The 17,019-nt window shown below is 40.1% G+C and overlaps 1 protein-coding gene across 6 annotated transcripts in view; it reads right to left on the bottom strand.

Moving 5' to 3' along the window:
* LOC127624630 (delta-sarcoglycan-like) overlaps positions 1-17,019 on the bottom strand; it is a 430,073-nt gene that overhangs the window by 139,895 nt on the left and 273,159 nt on the right. For all 6 annotated transcript variants that reach the window (XM_052099430.1, XM_052099433.1, XM_052099434.1 and 3 more), the window contains one exon: positions 3,140-3,241. In XM_052099430.1, coding sequence (XP_051955390.1) covers positions 3,140-3,241 — 102 coding nt within the window. The remainder of the gene's footprint in view (positions 1-3,139; positions 3,242-17,019) is intronic.

Raw genomic sequence — 17,019 nt, 5'->3', positions numbered from 1 at the left:
TGACTAAACTTCCGTATTTGCCCCGCTTAAATACCCGTATGCGGGGCGGGGTATGCAAATACTGACTGCCAACTCTCATTGGCCCTTTTCAATAGGTCAGAGGTGAATATCGGCGCACAAGAGAGACCTCTAGTGTCACTTCTCCGACACAACGTGTCGTTCCCTCCCTCGGGGAACGGAGGTTACATACGTAACCAAACGTTTTGTCTCTCTATATGTTATTATTTTATTTTAATCCAGTAATGATTTTTCAAAAAGTAATTTACTACATTCAGCATGAAATAAAACATTGCAGGATAGAAGGAAGCAGTAAACTCCTAGATCGTGCGGCTTACCCGTGGTGCATTGTGGGAAATTAACCATAATCGAGTGTACTTGAAATGTACACTTGAAATTAGAGTGCGTTGTAGGTAAGAGTGAGTAAACAAATGTAGGGAATGAGTGACTCACTCATAGCGAAAACTCGAAGGAGTGGTACTGCTGTACAGAACTAACGTTCTAAATACTTATGACACTGAAAACTGTAACTATACTGAAATAAGAATCCACACAGGACATTATAAGCTTTGAAATAGCAAAAGAAGGCATTATATTTCAGTATTATACAGTATATAATGTCATTGTGGGACATTTTCATGTTTTCCCTGTAATAATTACTAGAAATATTTCCAAACCTCTCTTCTTATTGATAAATTCAAGAGCCCTTAACACTAGAACTACCAAGGAAGTCATTTTGACCGTTTTAAAATTTTGCAATCTAATAACTTTGTTGAAATAAAACCCATATAACCATAAGACCATGACTTTTCTTAAATGTTTGTATATTTTATTCTAACATTGTTATTTTATTAAAATTACAAAACACAAAAGAGTTCTGAGTATTTGTAACTTAAATGGCCATTACGGTCATTTTGACTGCACGCATTTCAGCATTTGCCACTTTTTCCTGACGTTGAAGATGCACGTTACTGTTGCCTAGCAACTATTTTTTCTAGTTGATTTTATATGCTATTGCCAAGCTAAAACTTGAAATGTCAGCAAGAATGAGATTGACTGCCACAGAGGCTTTAGCCTGTCTTCAGAGCCTTGACGATTCTGAGTCTGATGGAGGAGCAGGTTCAGATAGTGAGGTCTCTTGGTCTCTTGTCAGTTCATCTGACACTGACTCTGAGAGTGATTCAGAGATAATGCCGGTTTGTAAAAAAAGCTGGATGGACACCTCCAATTCGATAACTGTTCCAGGTATGTTAGGCTGAGGGTATCAATAAAAGCCTACTTCAATGTTATGACGAAATAGCCTCTGTTGTTATTATTATTACCTTGTTTTTATTATGCTAGTGTTACGGTATAGCCTAATGCATAAAGGCTAATATTACCCCTTATAAGATTGATATTTCAAGCTAATTATTTAATTATTACAAGCTAATTAGGCTATATTTTTTTGGTGACAGAGCAAAATCCTGAATCATCAGCTGTGCCTGCTATTCCTAGAATCAGCGATGTCCTCCGCCATTTTTAAACAGTGTGTATCCAATGTGGAAACTTAGTAAGCACCTCAAGTTCTGTAATCAAACAGTACTTTGTGTCTCTCAGCTGCAATGAGCCTTAATCCTGAAATTGTTCATTTAAAGCTGTTTAAAACAATATCCTAGCTTAAGTAATGTAGTGGTAACACAAGCGATCACAGAGTGCTGTTCTATGTAAACAATGACTAACAGATTCACTTTACGTCACCAACTGGCTCATATTACACACAAAAATGATCTTTTGCCACCACCTGCTATCTAACATATGTAATTTCAAAAATAAAGACTAACTCCTAACAGATATGCACTGCTCTTACGCCATAGTTTAGAATGGCATGAACACAAGCGGAGTGATACACACAGTGAAGCGTCTGAGTGCTGATCCTGTCAGACCATCAGTGCTCATGGAACGTCTTTCGTCCAATCAGATTTGAGGACGAGAACTAACTGTTGTGTATATATATATATATATATATATATATATATATATATATATATATATATATATATATATATATATATATATAAATAAATATCATTCACTGAAAGTAAATAGTGACTCACAAACTTTCTGTCTAATATCCTCTTGTGTTGCATGGAAGAAAGAAAGACATACGGGTTTGGAACAACATGATGGTGAATTAAATAGAATATAGTGGATTAAATGTCTATTATACACAGGAGAGGTGGTGTAGTGGGCTAATGCACACAACTGTTAATCAGAAGGTCGTTGTTTCGATCCCCACAGCCACCACCATTGTGTCCTTGAGCAAGACACTTAACTCCAGGTTGCTCCAGGGGGATTGTCCCTGTAATAAGTGCACTGTAAGTCGCTTTGGATAAAAGCATCTGCCAAATGCATAAATGTAAATGTATTATGTCATTTGCGAATGTAAAGAGTAACTCACTACTTGAGTACTCTTTTAATTGGATACTTACTCTTAATCAAGTACTTTTACTTCTACTTGAGGAATTATATTTTTGAAGTCATTGTACTTTTACTTGAGTTCAGTTTTTGGCTACTCTACCCACCTCTGTTCGAATGTTACACTTTTAGGTAAAATTAACCTATAAAAAGCTTACTTATGGTTGACTGCATATTAAGCTGGGAAACAAGAAAGAATTATACCAGAGAAAAAAAATGCCCAAATCAGCATTTATTTAAATTCAACAGAATGGGGTCTCCCGAGTTGTATGTTTTTGTTCTTATGGAGAGTCCCCAACATTTACGGTGTGTCTAGAACCACAGTACCCCCTATTATTCGATCAAGGCCCAGAGGCAGTTCAAAATTTGCAGTCGCTATCTTTGTGTTTAATTCTTGCGGTGTCTTTTATTCCCACTGCATTGGATGGGAGCTTCCTCTCATCTCCAATCCCAGCAGGCCATTGCTATTCTACTCATCTCCTCTCTTTGTCTCTGTCTTTCACTCTCTCCACTCTCGCTCATGCTCGACAGAAGAGATAACGCCAGCACCTTACACATTACAAGCCATCCATCCACTACAGGCACAGTGATAATATTACACCTGGACACTGATACAGAGGGAGAGAGAATGTATATCCTCTGTGCTATCACACGGACACCACGCTGACAGTCCCTGTCGTGCACTTACTGGTCTGGACTGGATTTCTTTGGCATACAGTGGCTGAAGGAATTCTGAATCACCCTCCAGTTTCAAGCCTCTCTCCGTGATACGTAGGTGACCCATACCATCCTGTGAACAAAGGTGGACAGAAAGAAAGATAGAGAAATGTAGGTTAATGGACAGGAAGAAATACACACACAAACACACGTGTATATATATATATATATATATGATAGGTCTGGGTGAGAAACAGATAATTATTTAAGTGCTTTTTTTATACAATAAATCTCCACATTTGACCATCCTCAAACAGTAGGTGGCTGAATGAGTAAGCGAAAGTCACTTCCACACCAGAAAGAGCTGATTTACTGTAAAACAAAATACTTAAATATTGATCTGCTCTTCACCCAGACCTAGCACATCACTTCAAAGATATTTATGTATCCACTGGAGTCATATGGATTATTTTAAAGCTGCCTTTATGTGCATTTAGGACCCTCTGAGTCACAATTCACTTGCATTGTGAGGACCTACAGAGCTGAAATATTCTTCTAAAATCTGAATTTGTGTTCAGCAGAAGAACGAATGTACAGATCAGGGATGCATGAGGATGAGTAAAGGATGACAGCATTTTCATATTTGGGTGAACTATTGTTCCCTTTACAAAAAGCTTCACTTTGATGCTGCGCTGCTAAGCGCTACGGGGAACAACTCTAGCTGTGAACCGAGCTGAAATAGTGTGTGTAACACGTCAATGAACATTGACTGGAATTTATAGCACCTGCGGCCAAGCTATAAATGGATACGTCACCAGGTGTCGTCAGAAACTCTTTTTTCAGAGCGATTCTGTTTCTGTGTGTTTCACAAACCCTGTCAAAACTTTCTTTCCTCTGTTAGGAGTTAGAATCAGTTAGGCAGTGTGCAGTGAACGTTGTTCTCTTTTCTCTTCTGTTTAGAAAATATTTTATATATATATATATATATATATATATATATATATATATATATATATATATATATATAAAAAAAAAAGAAAGAAAAAAAGAGAGAATGACTGAAAGCCGCAAACGGTGCGTGTTCCCCTCTTCTTGCTCTATAGCTGAAGAGCACACACATCAGTTTTTGCTCTGTTTGTTTGGGGGTAAGAGCACGCTGCTCTCGCGTTGCAGCAGGGAGGGTGCGAGCACTGTGATTTGCTTTAACAGGCAGAGTGCTTCGTGCTTGCCTCGCTTGCTTCCGGGAGTCAGCACTCACGAAAAAGAAAAAAGAAAGATCGTTCGTGGGGCTCTTGCATGGATTTGGCTGAGGGGCAAGAGACGGGTTGATCCCTTTCTCTCGCTCTCTCCCCAAACCCAGCTGGTCCTTCACATGATCTCGCATGATTTTCGCTGTTCCTGCATTTTATTCAGGACGCAAAACATCCGACAACCCCTCAACAGGAAGTGTTAAAATATAATATCCATCTCAGAGATCCTGGCAGCGTGGAAACTTCTGCCGGATATATTCTTTTCTGTGGGTCTTATAAGGGCATCAGGATTTAATTCACTCGCCGCTTTTCCGTGTTTCAACGGCGTGTTCTCACTACCGTAAACCGGATTTCTTTTTTTTGTAAAAACGAAAAACTCAATCTCCTGGTTAAAGGGGCCATGGTATGTGTTCCCCTTCCAGAGAGGTTATTACACTAAATACTTCCCGTTTCCCATGGAGGGTGAGGGGTGGTGTCTGGCTTAGATCTTAAAGCTTGAACTACCTGTGGGTGTTCAAGTCCAAGATGATGCCTGTCAAGACGGTCATGTCTCAAGCCCTACAACTCGTTTGGCTGGTCACCATCGATCTTATGACGCACTTCTATACTTCATTTAGAAGTTCTGCCACAACATGGAAAGTTCCTGAGGTTCACTTCCGGGGGCGAAGTCTTCCAGGGTCAGGTTCTTTCACTCAGCCTAGCCCTTTTTACCCGCACATTCACAATGCATGATGTAGCGCTGGCTCCTTGCGACTCCGGGGCATCTGCATTCTGAATTATGTAGACGACTGGCTGATCGTAGTGCAGTTCCAGGAACTGGCAGTTCAGCACAGGGACATCGTCTTAGCTCATCTGTTTTTCTGGGGTTGAGGCTCAACGCCAAGAAAAGTGTCCTCTCTCCCACTCAGAACACTGTCTATCGGGGCATCGTATGGAGTTCAATCACAATGCGGGCACAACTGTCTCCCGCTAGTATTGAGTCCATTCAGATCACCCTGAGCAAAGTCAGGCTAGGTCAAGTTTGCACTGTTATCAGTATCAACGATTTCCAGGTCTCAGGGCGAATGCGTCCACGGTGATCCCTCTGGACCTTCTGCTCATGAGACCATTTTTGTTGTGGCCAAAAGCCAGTGGAACGACAGACGCCTCCCTGATGGGCGGGGTAGCGGCCTTAAGTGGTCGTCCAGCTTAAGGGGATAGGAGGGTCGTCAGCTCGGTTGTCACAGTCACTGTCTCAGGTTGATGGCTGTATTTCTGGCCCTGAAATACCTCCTCCTGAGGCTGCCATGTCTTGGTGCGGGCGGACAATACAGCGGTAGCCTCTTACATAAATCATCAAGGAGACCCACGTTCTTGTCAGCTGTATTTCTGACACGTTGGGTTCTCCTTAGGGCCCAGGGCAAGCTCCTGTCACTCAGGTCAGTTATATCCCTGGATGCCCATATATGGGAGCAGATTTACGGTCCAGACAGAAAATACCAACGGGGGAGTTAAGAACTCCACCCTAAGGTAGTAGTTGCCCAGAGTTCGCCAGCAAGGGTTTTTGCCTCTTACTTATAGCACTGCGCTGGCCGAACAGGGCTTGGTTCTCGGAGCTAATCTCTTCCCTCGACGGCTTGCCTTGGGCGATTCCGAACAGGAAGGATCTTCTATCTCAGGCACAGGGCAATATTTCATCCCTGCCCCGAATTGTGGAATCTTTCATGTTTGGCCCCTAAGGGTACCAACTGAGGGACATAGGGCTCTCTCCTGAGGTTATCGAGACCTTTTTAAATGCCGGGCTTTTTCCACTTGGAACAAGTTTGGATGAGATCTTAGGGCAGAAGAGGACCTCTTTGCCTCTATGAATAGCACAATGTCTCCTCTACTTCCCCCTGAAATCACCCAGCCCCCTTGGGTCTGGACGTTAAGACACATACATGACCCAGAATGCGTCTGTATGCGTTTCTTTCCCCGGTTTCTCTGCTCCCGGGAGTCTTGGTAATGTTCACCAGCAAGGGTCTTGCCTCCTATTAATGGCGCTGCGCTGGCCGAACAGGATATGTTTCTCAGAGTTAATTCCTCTCCTCGACGGCTCGCCTTGGGCGATTCCGAACAGGGAGGACCTTCTCATCCTTGGCCCGAATTGTGAAACCTTTCATGTCTGGCCCTTAAAGGTACCGAATGAGGTTCACAGGGTTTTCTCTTGAGGTTATCGAAACCATTTAAAGTGCTAGGGCTCCCTCCACTTGGAACTGATCTGGGTAGATTTTACAGGGCAGAAGAGGACCTCTTCGCCTCTGTTGATAGCGCAATGTCTCCTCTACTTCTCCCCGAGTCGCCCAGCAACCCCATGGAGGGGCTGATCGTAGTAACGCATTCATAGCACAAATGCACCTGCATGCGTTTCCATCTACTAAAGTTCTTATTACAGAACCAGCTAACTGCTAACTTTGCTTCAGTTCTGGATTTTCTGTAGAAAGAACTGTCAGCGGGCACTTGCCTCGCCACTGCCAGGTTCTATGTGGCCACTGCAGTTTGCCACGGCTTGGTGGGCGGGGTGCCCTCAAAGAGGCATCCTCATTATTGCCCGGGCCTACGAGGCGCGCTCAAGCTTCGCCAGTAGGTTTTAGGGCACACTCTACCAGAGGGCTCTCCTCCTCTAAAACATTGGCTAGAGGTCTCCGTCTGCAACAAGTTTGTGATGCGGCAGGTTGTCCTCTCTGCACACATTCATTAGATTTTTATAGTTTGGATGTTCTGCCACTCCGGGCTCTTATGCCCTTGAGTCGACATCTCAAACTCATGTCTGGACAAGTTTGTGATGCGGCAGGCTGGTCCTCTCCGCACACATTCATCAAAATTGAATGGTTTAGATGTTTATGCTACTCTGGGCTCTTATGCCCTTGAGTCAACATCTCAAGCTCATGTCTGAGACCTCTCAAGTTTTTGTGAGTACACTGCACAACCGTAGGGGTCCGGACAGCCCCAAGTGGGGCGGCGTGGGTATTGCGTTCCCCGTAGCGCTTAGCAGCGCAGCAGCAAAGTGAAGCTTTTTGTAAAGGGAACGTCTCGAGTTACATGTGTAACCCTTGTTCCCTGAAAAAAGCGGAATGAGATGCTGCGCTGCTGTGCCGCACTGGGACGTCCCAGGACTGCTCTTCAAAAAGAAGTATCTGATGACACCTGGTGACGTATCCATTTATAGCTTGGCCGCAGGTGCTATAAATTCCAGTCAATGTTCACTGACGTGTTACACACACTATTTCACTCGGTTCACAGCTAGATTTGTTCCCCGTAGCGCTTAGCAGCGCAGCATCTCGTTCCGCTTTTTTCAGGGAACAAGGGTTACACATGTAACCCGAGACGTTTTAAGTGTTGTTTTCAGAGAAATCTATATATGTTGTCTATAAATCTATAAAATAAAGTAAGGTTTATCATTAACACAACAACAACAAAACTATTATCCAGTTTTGAAAGAAAAATAGATATTTTCATTTAAATATTTTTTTTCTGTTCTTACCCTTAAATATTACCCTTTAAATCTAAAAAAAAAAACCCATCTCAAATGTTTTTTTTTCTTACAATTTTTTCTAATTTTGCATGTTTTCTTCATAAACCATGTTGTTAGATTTTTTTGAATCTAATCAGCTTTTTACTGTGTTCTTTCACATATGTCTTGCCGATGCACTTATTATAATTTTTTGTGCATTTAGGAAAACATGCACATTGGGTTATTAACACATTACATTGAACTTCATTTCAGTGTTTTTCCTTTGTAATCGATGGACATTTTCGACAACTCTAGTGTTTCCCAACATTTAAGCACTGTCAGCGTCATCTGTAGGGCCCGATATTATCAACACAAAACCAAAGATATGTTCTAAAGACTAAATATTGTTTAAAATTATAATTAATATTGATTATTTTTTCACAGCTTTCTAGAATACTCGATTCTGATTGGTCAATGGTACCATCTAGCGGTCACCTGGGAATTGCGAGCCAACATTCCTGCTTCTTGGATCACTGTGCGATTTCAACAAGTAAGCTAATAAAATAATTTCAACTCAAATCAATCTTTAATGTGCATTTATTTATTTATTTGCTAAGTAGTCTTGTAATAAGATGCACAATCAGCAGTCAGACAGTCATTAATTACAAAATAAACACCTACAGAACTCTGACACAAACCGGAGGTGGATTTCAGCTGTTCAGCAATTTACTCCTCACATAATTACCTAATTTCAGCGCAAATCAATATTTTATGTTCATGTATTTATTTATTTATTTGGTTAGTAGCTGTGTAAAAAGCAGGATAATATACAGCCAGCCAGTTGTTATTGCACAATAAACCCCTTCAGGCTGATACAACTTTGTGATAACAACGGCTAACTGTACATTATCCCTTAATGTTTGTAACCCTTACTTATTGATCAATCAGTATTGGTTTTGTCTATTTTGGGTTGGCCCAGGGGCATTGGTAGACATAAAGCTCTACTGGGGCACAGGCCCCGCATAACTCATATCACTTTTTTTTTTCTTGAAAGCCTGCTGCGTGCAAGAAGTGTGCAACATAATTCCCTATATAAACTTCCCTTGCTTAACCCTCAAACATAAAACATATGTCTAAAGAAAGCTTAAAATGTCTACTTTTAAATAAAACAATTCAAATTTTAAACAAATATTCTCCTGCAATGTAATCTGTATGAAACAAAGCAATGTACAGTTTTTACTAGGCTATCTAATTATCTGTAACGTGATCCCACCCACCAGAAGAGCGCGCCATTCATATGCTAATGTGCTGAGACGATCAATGCAAATGTACACGCCCCCTGACTGTGAGGTCTGATGTAAACACAACACAACTCAACTTTTCTGCATGTTTGTAACGATACACAGACGAGAAAGCTCCAGGATATTATGGAAGAGTTAACATTTTCCTCAGAAGAAGAGCGGGACTCCGATGAACGTTTGAAGCAGGTATTTAAATTGTATTCTGTGTAATATACACTCACCTAAAGGATTATTAGGAACACCTGTTCAATTTATTATTACTGCAATTATCTAATCAACCAATCACATGGCAGTTGCTTCAATGCATTTAGGGGTGTGGTCCTGGTCAAGACAATCTCCTGAACTCCAAACTGAATGTCAGAATGGGAAAGAAAGGTGATTTAAGCAATTTTGAGCGTGGCATGGTTGTTGGTGCCAAACGGGCCGGTCTGAGTATTTCACAATCTGCTCAGTTACTGGGATTTTCACGCACAACCATTTCTAGGGTTTACAAAGAATGGTGTGAAAAGGGAAAAACATCCAGTATGCTGCAGTCCTGTGGGCGAAAATGCCTTGTTGATGCTAGAGGTCAGAGGAGAATGGGCCGACTGATTCAAGCTGATAGAAGAGCAACTTTGCCTGAAATAATGACTCGTTACAACCGAGGTATGCAGCAAAGCATTTGTGAAGCCTCAACACGCACAACCTTGAGGCGGATGGGCGACAACAGCAGAAGACCCCACCGGGTACCACTCATCTCCACTACAAATAGGAAAAAGAGGCTACAATTTGCAAGAGCTCACCAAAATTGGACAGTTGAAGACTGGAAAAATGTTGCCTGGTCTGATGAGTCTCGATTTCTGTTGAGACATTCAGATGGTAGAGTCAGAATTTGGCGTAAACAGAATGAGAACATGGATCCATCATGCCTTGTTACCACTGCAAGCTGGTGGTGGTGGTGTAATGGTGTGGGGGATGTTTTCTTGGCACACTTTAGACCCCTTAGTGCCAATTGGGCATCGTTTAAATGCCACGGCCTACCTGAGCATTGTTTCTGACCATGTCCATCCCTTTATGGCCACCATGTACCAATCCTCTGATGGCTACTTCCAGCAGGATAATGCACCATGTCACAAAGCTCGAATCATTTCAGATTGGTTTCTTGAACATGACAATGAATTCACTGTACTAAAATGGCCCCCACAGTCACCAGATCTCAACCCAATAGAGCATCTTTGGGATGTGGTGGAACGGGAGCTTCGTGCCCTGGATGTGCATCCCACAAATCTCCATCAACTGCAAGATGCTATCCTATCAATATGGGCCAACATTTCTAAAGAATGCTTTCAGCACCTTGTTGAATCAGTGCCACGTAGAATTAAGGCAGTTCTGAAGGCGAAAGGGGGTCAAACACAGTATTAGTATGGTGTTCCTAATAATCATTTAGGTGAGTGTAAATATGATATGTAATATGATATAAAATTATATGAATGTTTAGATTATATTTTAAATAGCGTTTATGCTGCCTCATTATCATCAACAAAGCTTGTGCTTGCGAATATGTGTTTAGGTTAAATGAGTAAAATGCACTTTAAATACTGTATGTCCATATTAGAGAATCATCATATTATAATGATTTCTGAAGGATCATGTGACACTGAAGACTGCAGTAATGATGCTGAAAATTCTGCTTTGATAACAAATTGCATTTTACAATATATTTAAATACAAAACTGTTCTTTTAAATTGTAAAAAGAGATCAGAATATCAATGTTGTTTCTGTATTTTGGATCAAATAAATCCAGTCTTGGTGAGCAGAAGAGACTTCTTTTAATGGTAGTGTAGGTCTAAAATTAAGTAAAGTCTTTATGTAAAGAAAATATATAGTCAGATTACTTCTTTTAACTTAAAACTTGATTATATCATTAAGTCTCCACACATTCATTCTCTATCCCTCATTGATAGGCCCAAAAAGGTAATATGCCTCCTCGCATATTACCTTTCAACACTAAAATTGTCTAACAAAAGTTAAATTACTATATTGTTTTGTATGAATGAGTGATAAGGCTGGTTTTCACATCATCAAAATCTAGGCTACAAGATCCAGTTCTCAAAAGTCTTGTGGACAAACGTTTATGGGTTATATGGCCTTATTTCAGTGACTTAAAATTTGTGTTTTTTCAAAAACCATGCATAAACGTTATTTTCTCAAAAATACAAACCTGTACATACATGTTGCTCACATATTATTGTAGCCCAGTTTGTGCTGAATACAGTGTTATCAGACATTAGTATTAATATGTTTTTAATCAACTGAAAAAAGCACAAATGTCAAGGCATGTCAAAACTTCTCCAGGGCCCAAAATACCCTCAGACCCCAGAGGGTTAACCCAACATTCCTACACTGCAAGAAGTACTACGAAAGGCAAACATGTAGAGATATTAATCTTTATGAAAACTTTCTTGTACATTTGCATTCTTCTATATTACATATTTATACATCAGGAAAACCTGTCAAGTAAGTCAGAAAACATGGAATTGCATTATCCAATGTCAGGCAAAACGGCCTCAGATGAAACGGCTTTAGACAAAAAGGTCTCAGAATTACCAGAGAGTTGGTTGCTAGGTAGCGTTGGTAGCTAAACTGGCTGAGTTTGGTTGCTTGCTTGCAAAATTAACTGAATGCAGAAGTGTTGTTTCTATAAATTAATAACTAGCTAGCTAACATTATTGGTTTAAATTTAAACTGATGTTTGAAACTCATTAAGTTTACTTGCAACAACAACTCAAAACAAGCCAAACTATAGTCCTTTTTCTTCGCTAGGTAATTAGCACACAGCAGCCATAGTTACTGTCAACAGTTTATATAGTGTCCTAAACTAGCGCTAGAGAATTAAATAAATAATTTCATACCCAAAAGATTGATTCATTATTATCATACACAATCAAAGACAGTACTACAGAACACAAAAATATGTTTATTTTCTCTGCAATTCCATAGACTTGACAGAGGTTTTCCTGAGACATTATGCTTTTTCATCTGATGTCTGAAACCTGATTCTGGGCTGAGGATGTAGTTTGTTTATCAAGTCTTACCTCCCTCAATCTCAACTCTCCTTTCTGCTTCCCTGCCCCTGCTTCGTCCAAAGAATTTTCTGATGTCCATCTACAGGAGCCAATAATGTTTGAGTCAAAATAAGATAATCGGTATTATTTAGAAACTTACTTTAGTTTCATCATCTTTTCATAGCCTACCTCAATTCTGATTTACGCGTCGACATAAACAAAGATTTAATAAATAGTACAAATTCGATTTTTGTTTTTTTTGTTTAATATCTTATATATTGACACTAGACACCCTGAAAACTGCACCGTTTGAAAGATTTCATGCTGAAGAGATGCTTAAAAGTATGTTTTTTTTCTCTCTTGTAAATGTAAACGAGTGTAAATGCCAACATCATAATATATGTTGAAATGATTGATGACTATCACGCAAAACATGAGCACATTGATGTCATTAAATGAGTCTGCTTTTTTATTCCAAACATTACTCCTGGTCGAAGACTTCTGTAAATATTTAGTTTATACGAAGGGTTACGTTCTAAGTTCAATGGTGCAACGCTCAAATATTTAGAAGTGCATAAGATGTGACTTAACGCCCATTTACGCCAAGTTGTTACGTACGTATAGCTGGTTTCAACCGGCCCCTGGACTTGTGTGTGTGTGGCTGTGCACACTGCAGTGGCTTTGATTATAGCAAGAGCAAAGGCGCACACCACACAGACATGGATTTCCACGCGCATGCATCAGATTTGTGTTTTCTGTTAAACTGCATTACTTTTACAATCGTTGATTCGGTGGGTTACTGCGTTGCATTTAGATAGATCCATTGCTTTTTCAGGGATTATCAATCTAAATGAATGCACTGACAAATACATTTAATTATTAAAACTCAAACTTGAGTTTTTACTAGGGCACAGCAGATTTATCCTGGGGCACATGCCCCAATAAAAGGGGTCTAGTGACGCCCCAGGGTTGGCCTATTCAGTGGTGCCCCCCTTCATTCTTTAGCATGTTATGTGTGCCTGCTCTTTGTGTAGCCAAAGACTGATCCCACTTCAGAAAAGACTTTGTAACTAAAGATCAAGAGTTGATCAAGATCAAGAGTCGGAATCCCTCATGGTTTATTCCACATCGTATACACTCACAACCCATCTTTCCACATTCCATCAGAATCAGAATCAGAAAAAGCTTTATTGCCAAGTACGTTTTTTACGCATACAAGGAATTTGTTGTGGTGTTGTAGGTGCGTTCACACAGTCTCTAAATATATGAACAAGAATAAAAATAAAGCAATATAAATGTAAATGTAAATATGTCCACGCAGTATCAATTAAAAGTAAGTATAAAATAAAAGAGAGCAGAGTAGTGCAGTGAAATGTAGAGCCAGAGGTGGAATGTGGAGAGTGTCAGGGTGGGTAACGGGCATTGTTGATAAGGCAAGTGGCGGATGGGAGAAACTGTTCTTGTGCCGTGAGGTTTTTGTCCTGATGGACCTCAGCCTTCTGCCAGAGGGGAGTGATTCAAAGAGATTGTGGCCAGGGTGGGAGAGATCGGCCACAATCTTTCCAGCAAGCTTCAGGGTCCTGGAGTCGTACAGGTCCTGGAGCGGCGGCAGATTGCAGCCAATCACCTTCTCTGCAGACCGGATGACACGCTGCAGTCTTCCCTTGTCCTTGGCAGTAGTAGCAGCGTACCAGATAGTGATGGAGGAAGTGAGGATGGACTCGATGATGGCTGTGTAGAAGTGCACCATCATTGACTTTGGCAGGTTGAATTTCTTCAGCTGCCGCAGGAAGTACATCCTCTGTTGTGCTTTCTTGATGAGGGCGCTGATGTTCAGCTCCCACATGTGACTTAGCATTAATCACAATGAAATGTGTTTTAATAAAGGGTCCCAATGGCTCTAGTTGCTATTTTAATATTACTCCTATTGTAAACGTGCTGTTAGACTGGCTGCTTTTAAGTCAAAAGCCTTTTCTGCAGAATCTTTTCCACTTTGCGTCCTTCACATGTTCTCATCATCATATTCAATAACAGATTCACATCAAAGGATCAGTCTGCCTGTCACAATTGCATCTTGCTTTGGTCAGTTGGCCATTTTCTCTGCTCAGCTTTCACTAAGTTGAGCAAAGCATTATAAGAGACAACCAAGCAACATCATACGATCAATGTTGTTATGAATAGCAGTGGCCTTGTGCAGCAGGTAATCACAGCTGTGCTTATACTCAGACCAACTTTTGTGAGTGTCATATTGCTTTTATATAAAAGTTTAACAAAGAATAAAAAAAACAATCAGGCCAAAATTAGATACTTGCTTATTGTTGTACATTTCTGCTCCACCATCGAAAATAGTTCCAAAAGATTTCAAAGCACCAAGCAACACCTACTCTCTGCACTGCTCTCATACTCTGGTTTCGAGCTAGTGGTGTTTGGTTCTTAAACAAATCAGTGTTTTTGAACAATTATTAATCATTCACTTCCATTATTTTGGTAGTGAATCACTCTGTGTTTTGAAACAAATCAGCTGAGTTAATTATTCAATGACTCACAGCATAAAAGACACTCATTTGTCGCCACCTACTGGCATACAGATGCAATCTGCAGAAATAGTCAAAGAATGAATCAGTGAACTAAATCAAAATAAATGATGCTTTAAAATCCCCACCACTACCTGGAAAGCTGTTAACACTGACAAGAAGAATGATTAAAATAGTGAAGCATCCTTGTCAAGGTGGCACTGAATATAAACACGGGATACCTCCCTGAAATGACTTTTTGCAGGTTGGGATGCCTGCCACCCCCAGTTCAGTTTAACCAAATGTTATCTGTGCTGGTGTAGTGCAAAAATAAGTGTTTGCCCAAATTTTCAGTGAAACACACCTCTATGTAAATTAGGTTTATTGATTGCACTTTATTCATGAAACTCTGCTCTATTTACCTGCCACAATTATCAATGTGATAATATCGTCAGCTGAAAGTAAGTGATATAGAGGAATTGCTGCTGATATTGGTTTTTAATGTTTTTAAACTCTTCTGGACCCTGGTGTTGTTTTGACGATGTTTTGACAATAATGTTTTTAATGACAATTGTTTTATGTTAAAATACTCACTGTTTCAGAAGTATAGCCACGCCACATAAAGGATATGCATGCAAACATGATTTTAGTCAGATAAAATAACTTACTAACCTTTTCTGTGGAAAGTTATAGCCAATTTAAAACTTCGTTACAATGACGATGTAATGTCAGCAAACCCTAAAACGACTGTAGAAATGACAATTTAAATTTTTAATTGACTTTACAGCTCAAATAATACACAAGTTTTAACAGAAGAATTAATGAAAGGGCTTTTATAAAATTATAATCTTCATGTTTCTTTTTTTAAACCCTTCACAAATTGGCCACATTCACTTTCATTGTCCCCATTCACTTCCATTGTAATTGCCTCACTGTAATTTTTATTTTATTTTTAAAGAAAAGGAGGGACGAGTCATAAATAATGAGTGGTGATCAATATTATGCCACAAATGCTGTCGATTGAGTATAACTTGTATAGAACCCGAAACAGTCCTTTAAATAATTCATCAAATAGTGATCAAATGATGGAGAACCACTGTAAAAAGACTGATATCACAGTAAAATCAGAAACATCAGGTTGACTTCTCTTTAGCTAAAACCATTCTATGCTTACCGAAATGTTAAACACTGCCTCCAGTGGCCAAAGTGGTTAGTGTTCTTGGGCATATGGGTATGTGTAAGCTCCATTTTCTGGTGTAATGACCAATGAGGGGCATCAAAAGCAAGTTGTGAAGCAAGTTGTTTTCAGCTGTACAGGCTGTATTGCAGTAAAGAGGAATGCATATTTTATCAATTGTACCCCCAAATCCAAACCCCAAACCTAAACCTAAACATCAGTGAAGTAAAAATCTAATGTTAGGGGGAAAATGCAAACTCTGAATCATGCTGGTCACTGATTATTTCTTCCTGGTTTCAGTGCAGTATCGAACCCTGGTCTCGTGCACTGCTGATGCAACTAGCGTCAGGCCATGCCACCAGGGAAGGTAAACACACTGGAGCAGATGAAACGAATCTGATAGGAGATGGCACTAGTCTGTGAGTCAGCATAATATGGACGATCCTATGGTACCGGTTGTATTTAAAACAACATGCCGACCTCCCGTGTAATCATCTTGATTAAAACCTGACACATATCCAGACCCACAAGCACATGTTTGGTATTAAAAGTGGCAATTTTGGTCCACTAGATTGCAGTGGTGGAGTTATGCTGTATAATCACAATAAAGTATTCCACATCATGGTTGTTTGCTGTATCTTCCAAAATCTAGCTCTCAGAACCAATCGTAAAGATGGGTAATTACCTGAATTTTATAATTCCTTTAGTAAATCGGTTGACAGCGCATGCAAATAATTTTTGTGAACTTGTTACTGCTCATTGCAGTTTATATGAAAATGAGGACAAGATTTCAGAGTAGGTTACAAGTCTCCGTAGGGGTTAACATTGGACTCTTTTGGTGAAAGGAGGTAAACAACAAAAGTTCAGGCTTTTTCGCCCTAAAATGGGTAGTGGGTACGGGTAAAAGATAGGCAAGGAATATGATGAATTATTCAGGCAAGTTAGCAGCTGCTGACAGAAAGGCCGAAAACTCTCAAGTGTTTTTCCGCATGACACCAAGCAGGAATCAACAAATCTTCTCTGGCGTGCCAAAGTTTATAAAGCATCAAGTGGTAAATTGATTTCCACCACCAGTGTCACTGCGCTTTTGTGGAAGAGAATGTGTGAGAGAGAGGAGAAAGAGAAGAATTGTAAAGAACGGTATGCAAAAAAT

This window comes from Xyrauchen texanus, chromosome 31, assembly GCF_025860055.1.
Source record: "Xyrauchen texanus isolate HMW12.3.18 chromosome 31, RBS_HiC_50CHRs, whole genome shotgun sequence".
Taxonomy (NCBI): Eukaryota; Metazoa; Chordata; class Actinopteri; order Cypriniformes; family Catostomidae; genus Xyrauchen; species Xyrauchen texanus.
Note: the sequence above shows the minus strand (reverse complement) of the source record. Positions and strands in the feature narration are given on the sequence as shown.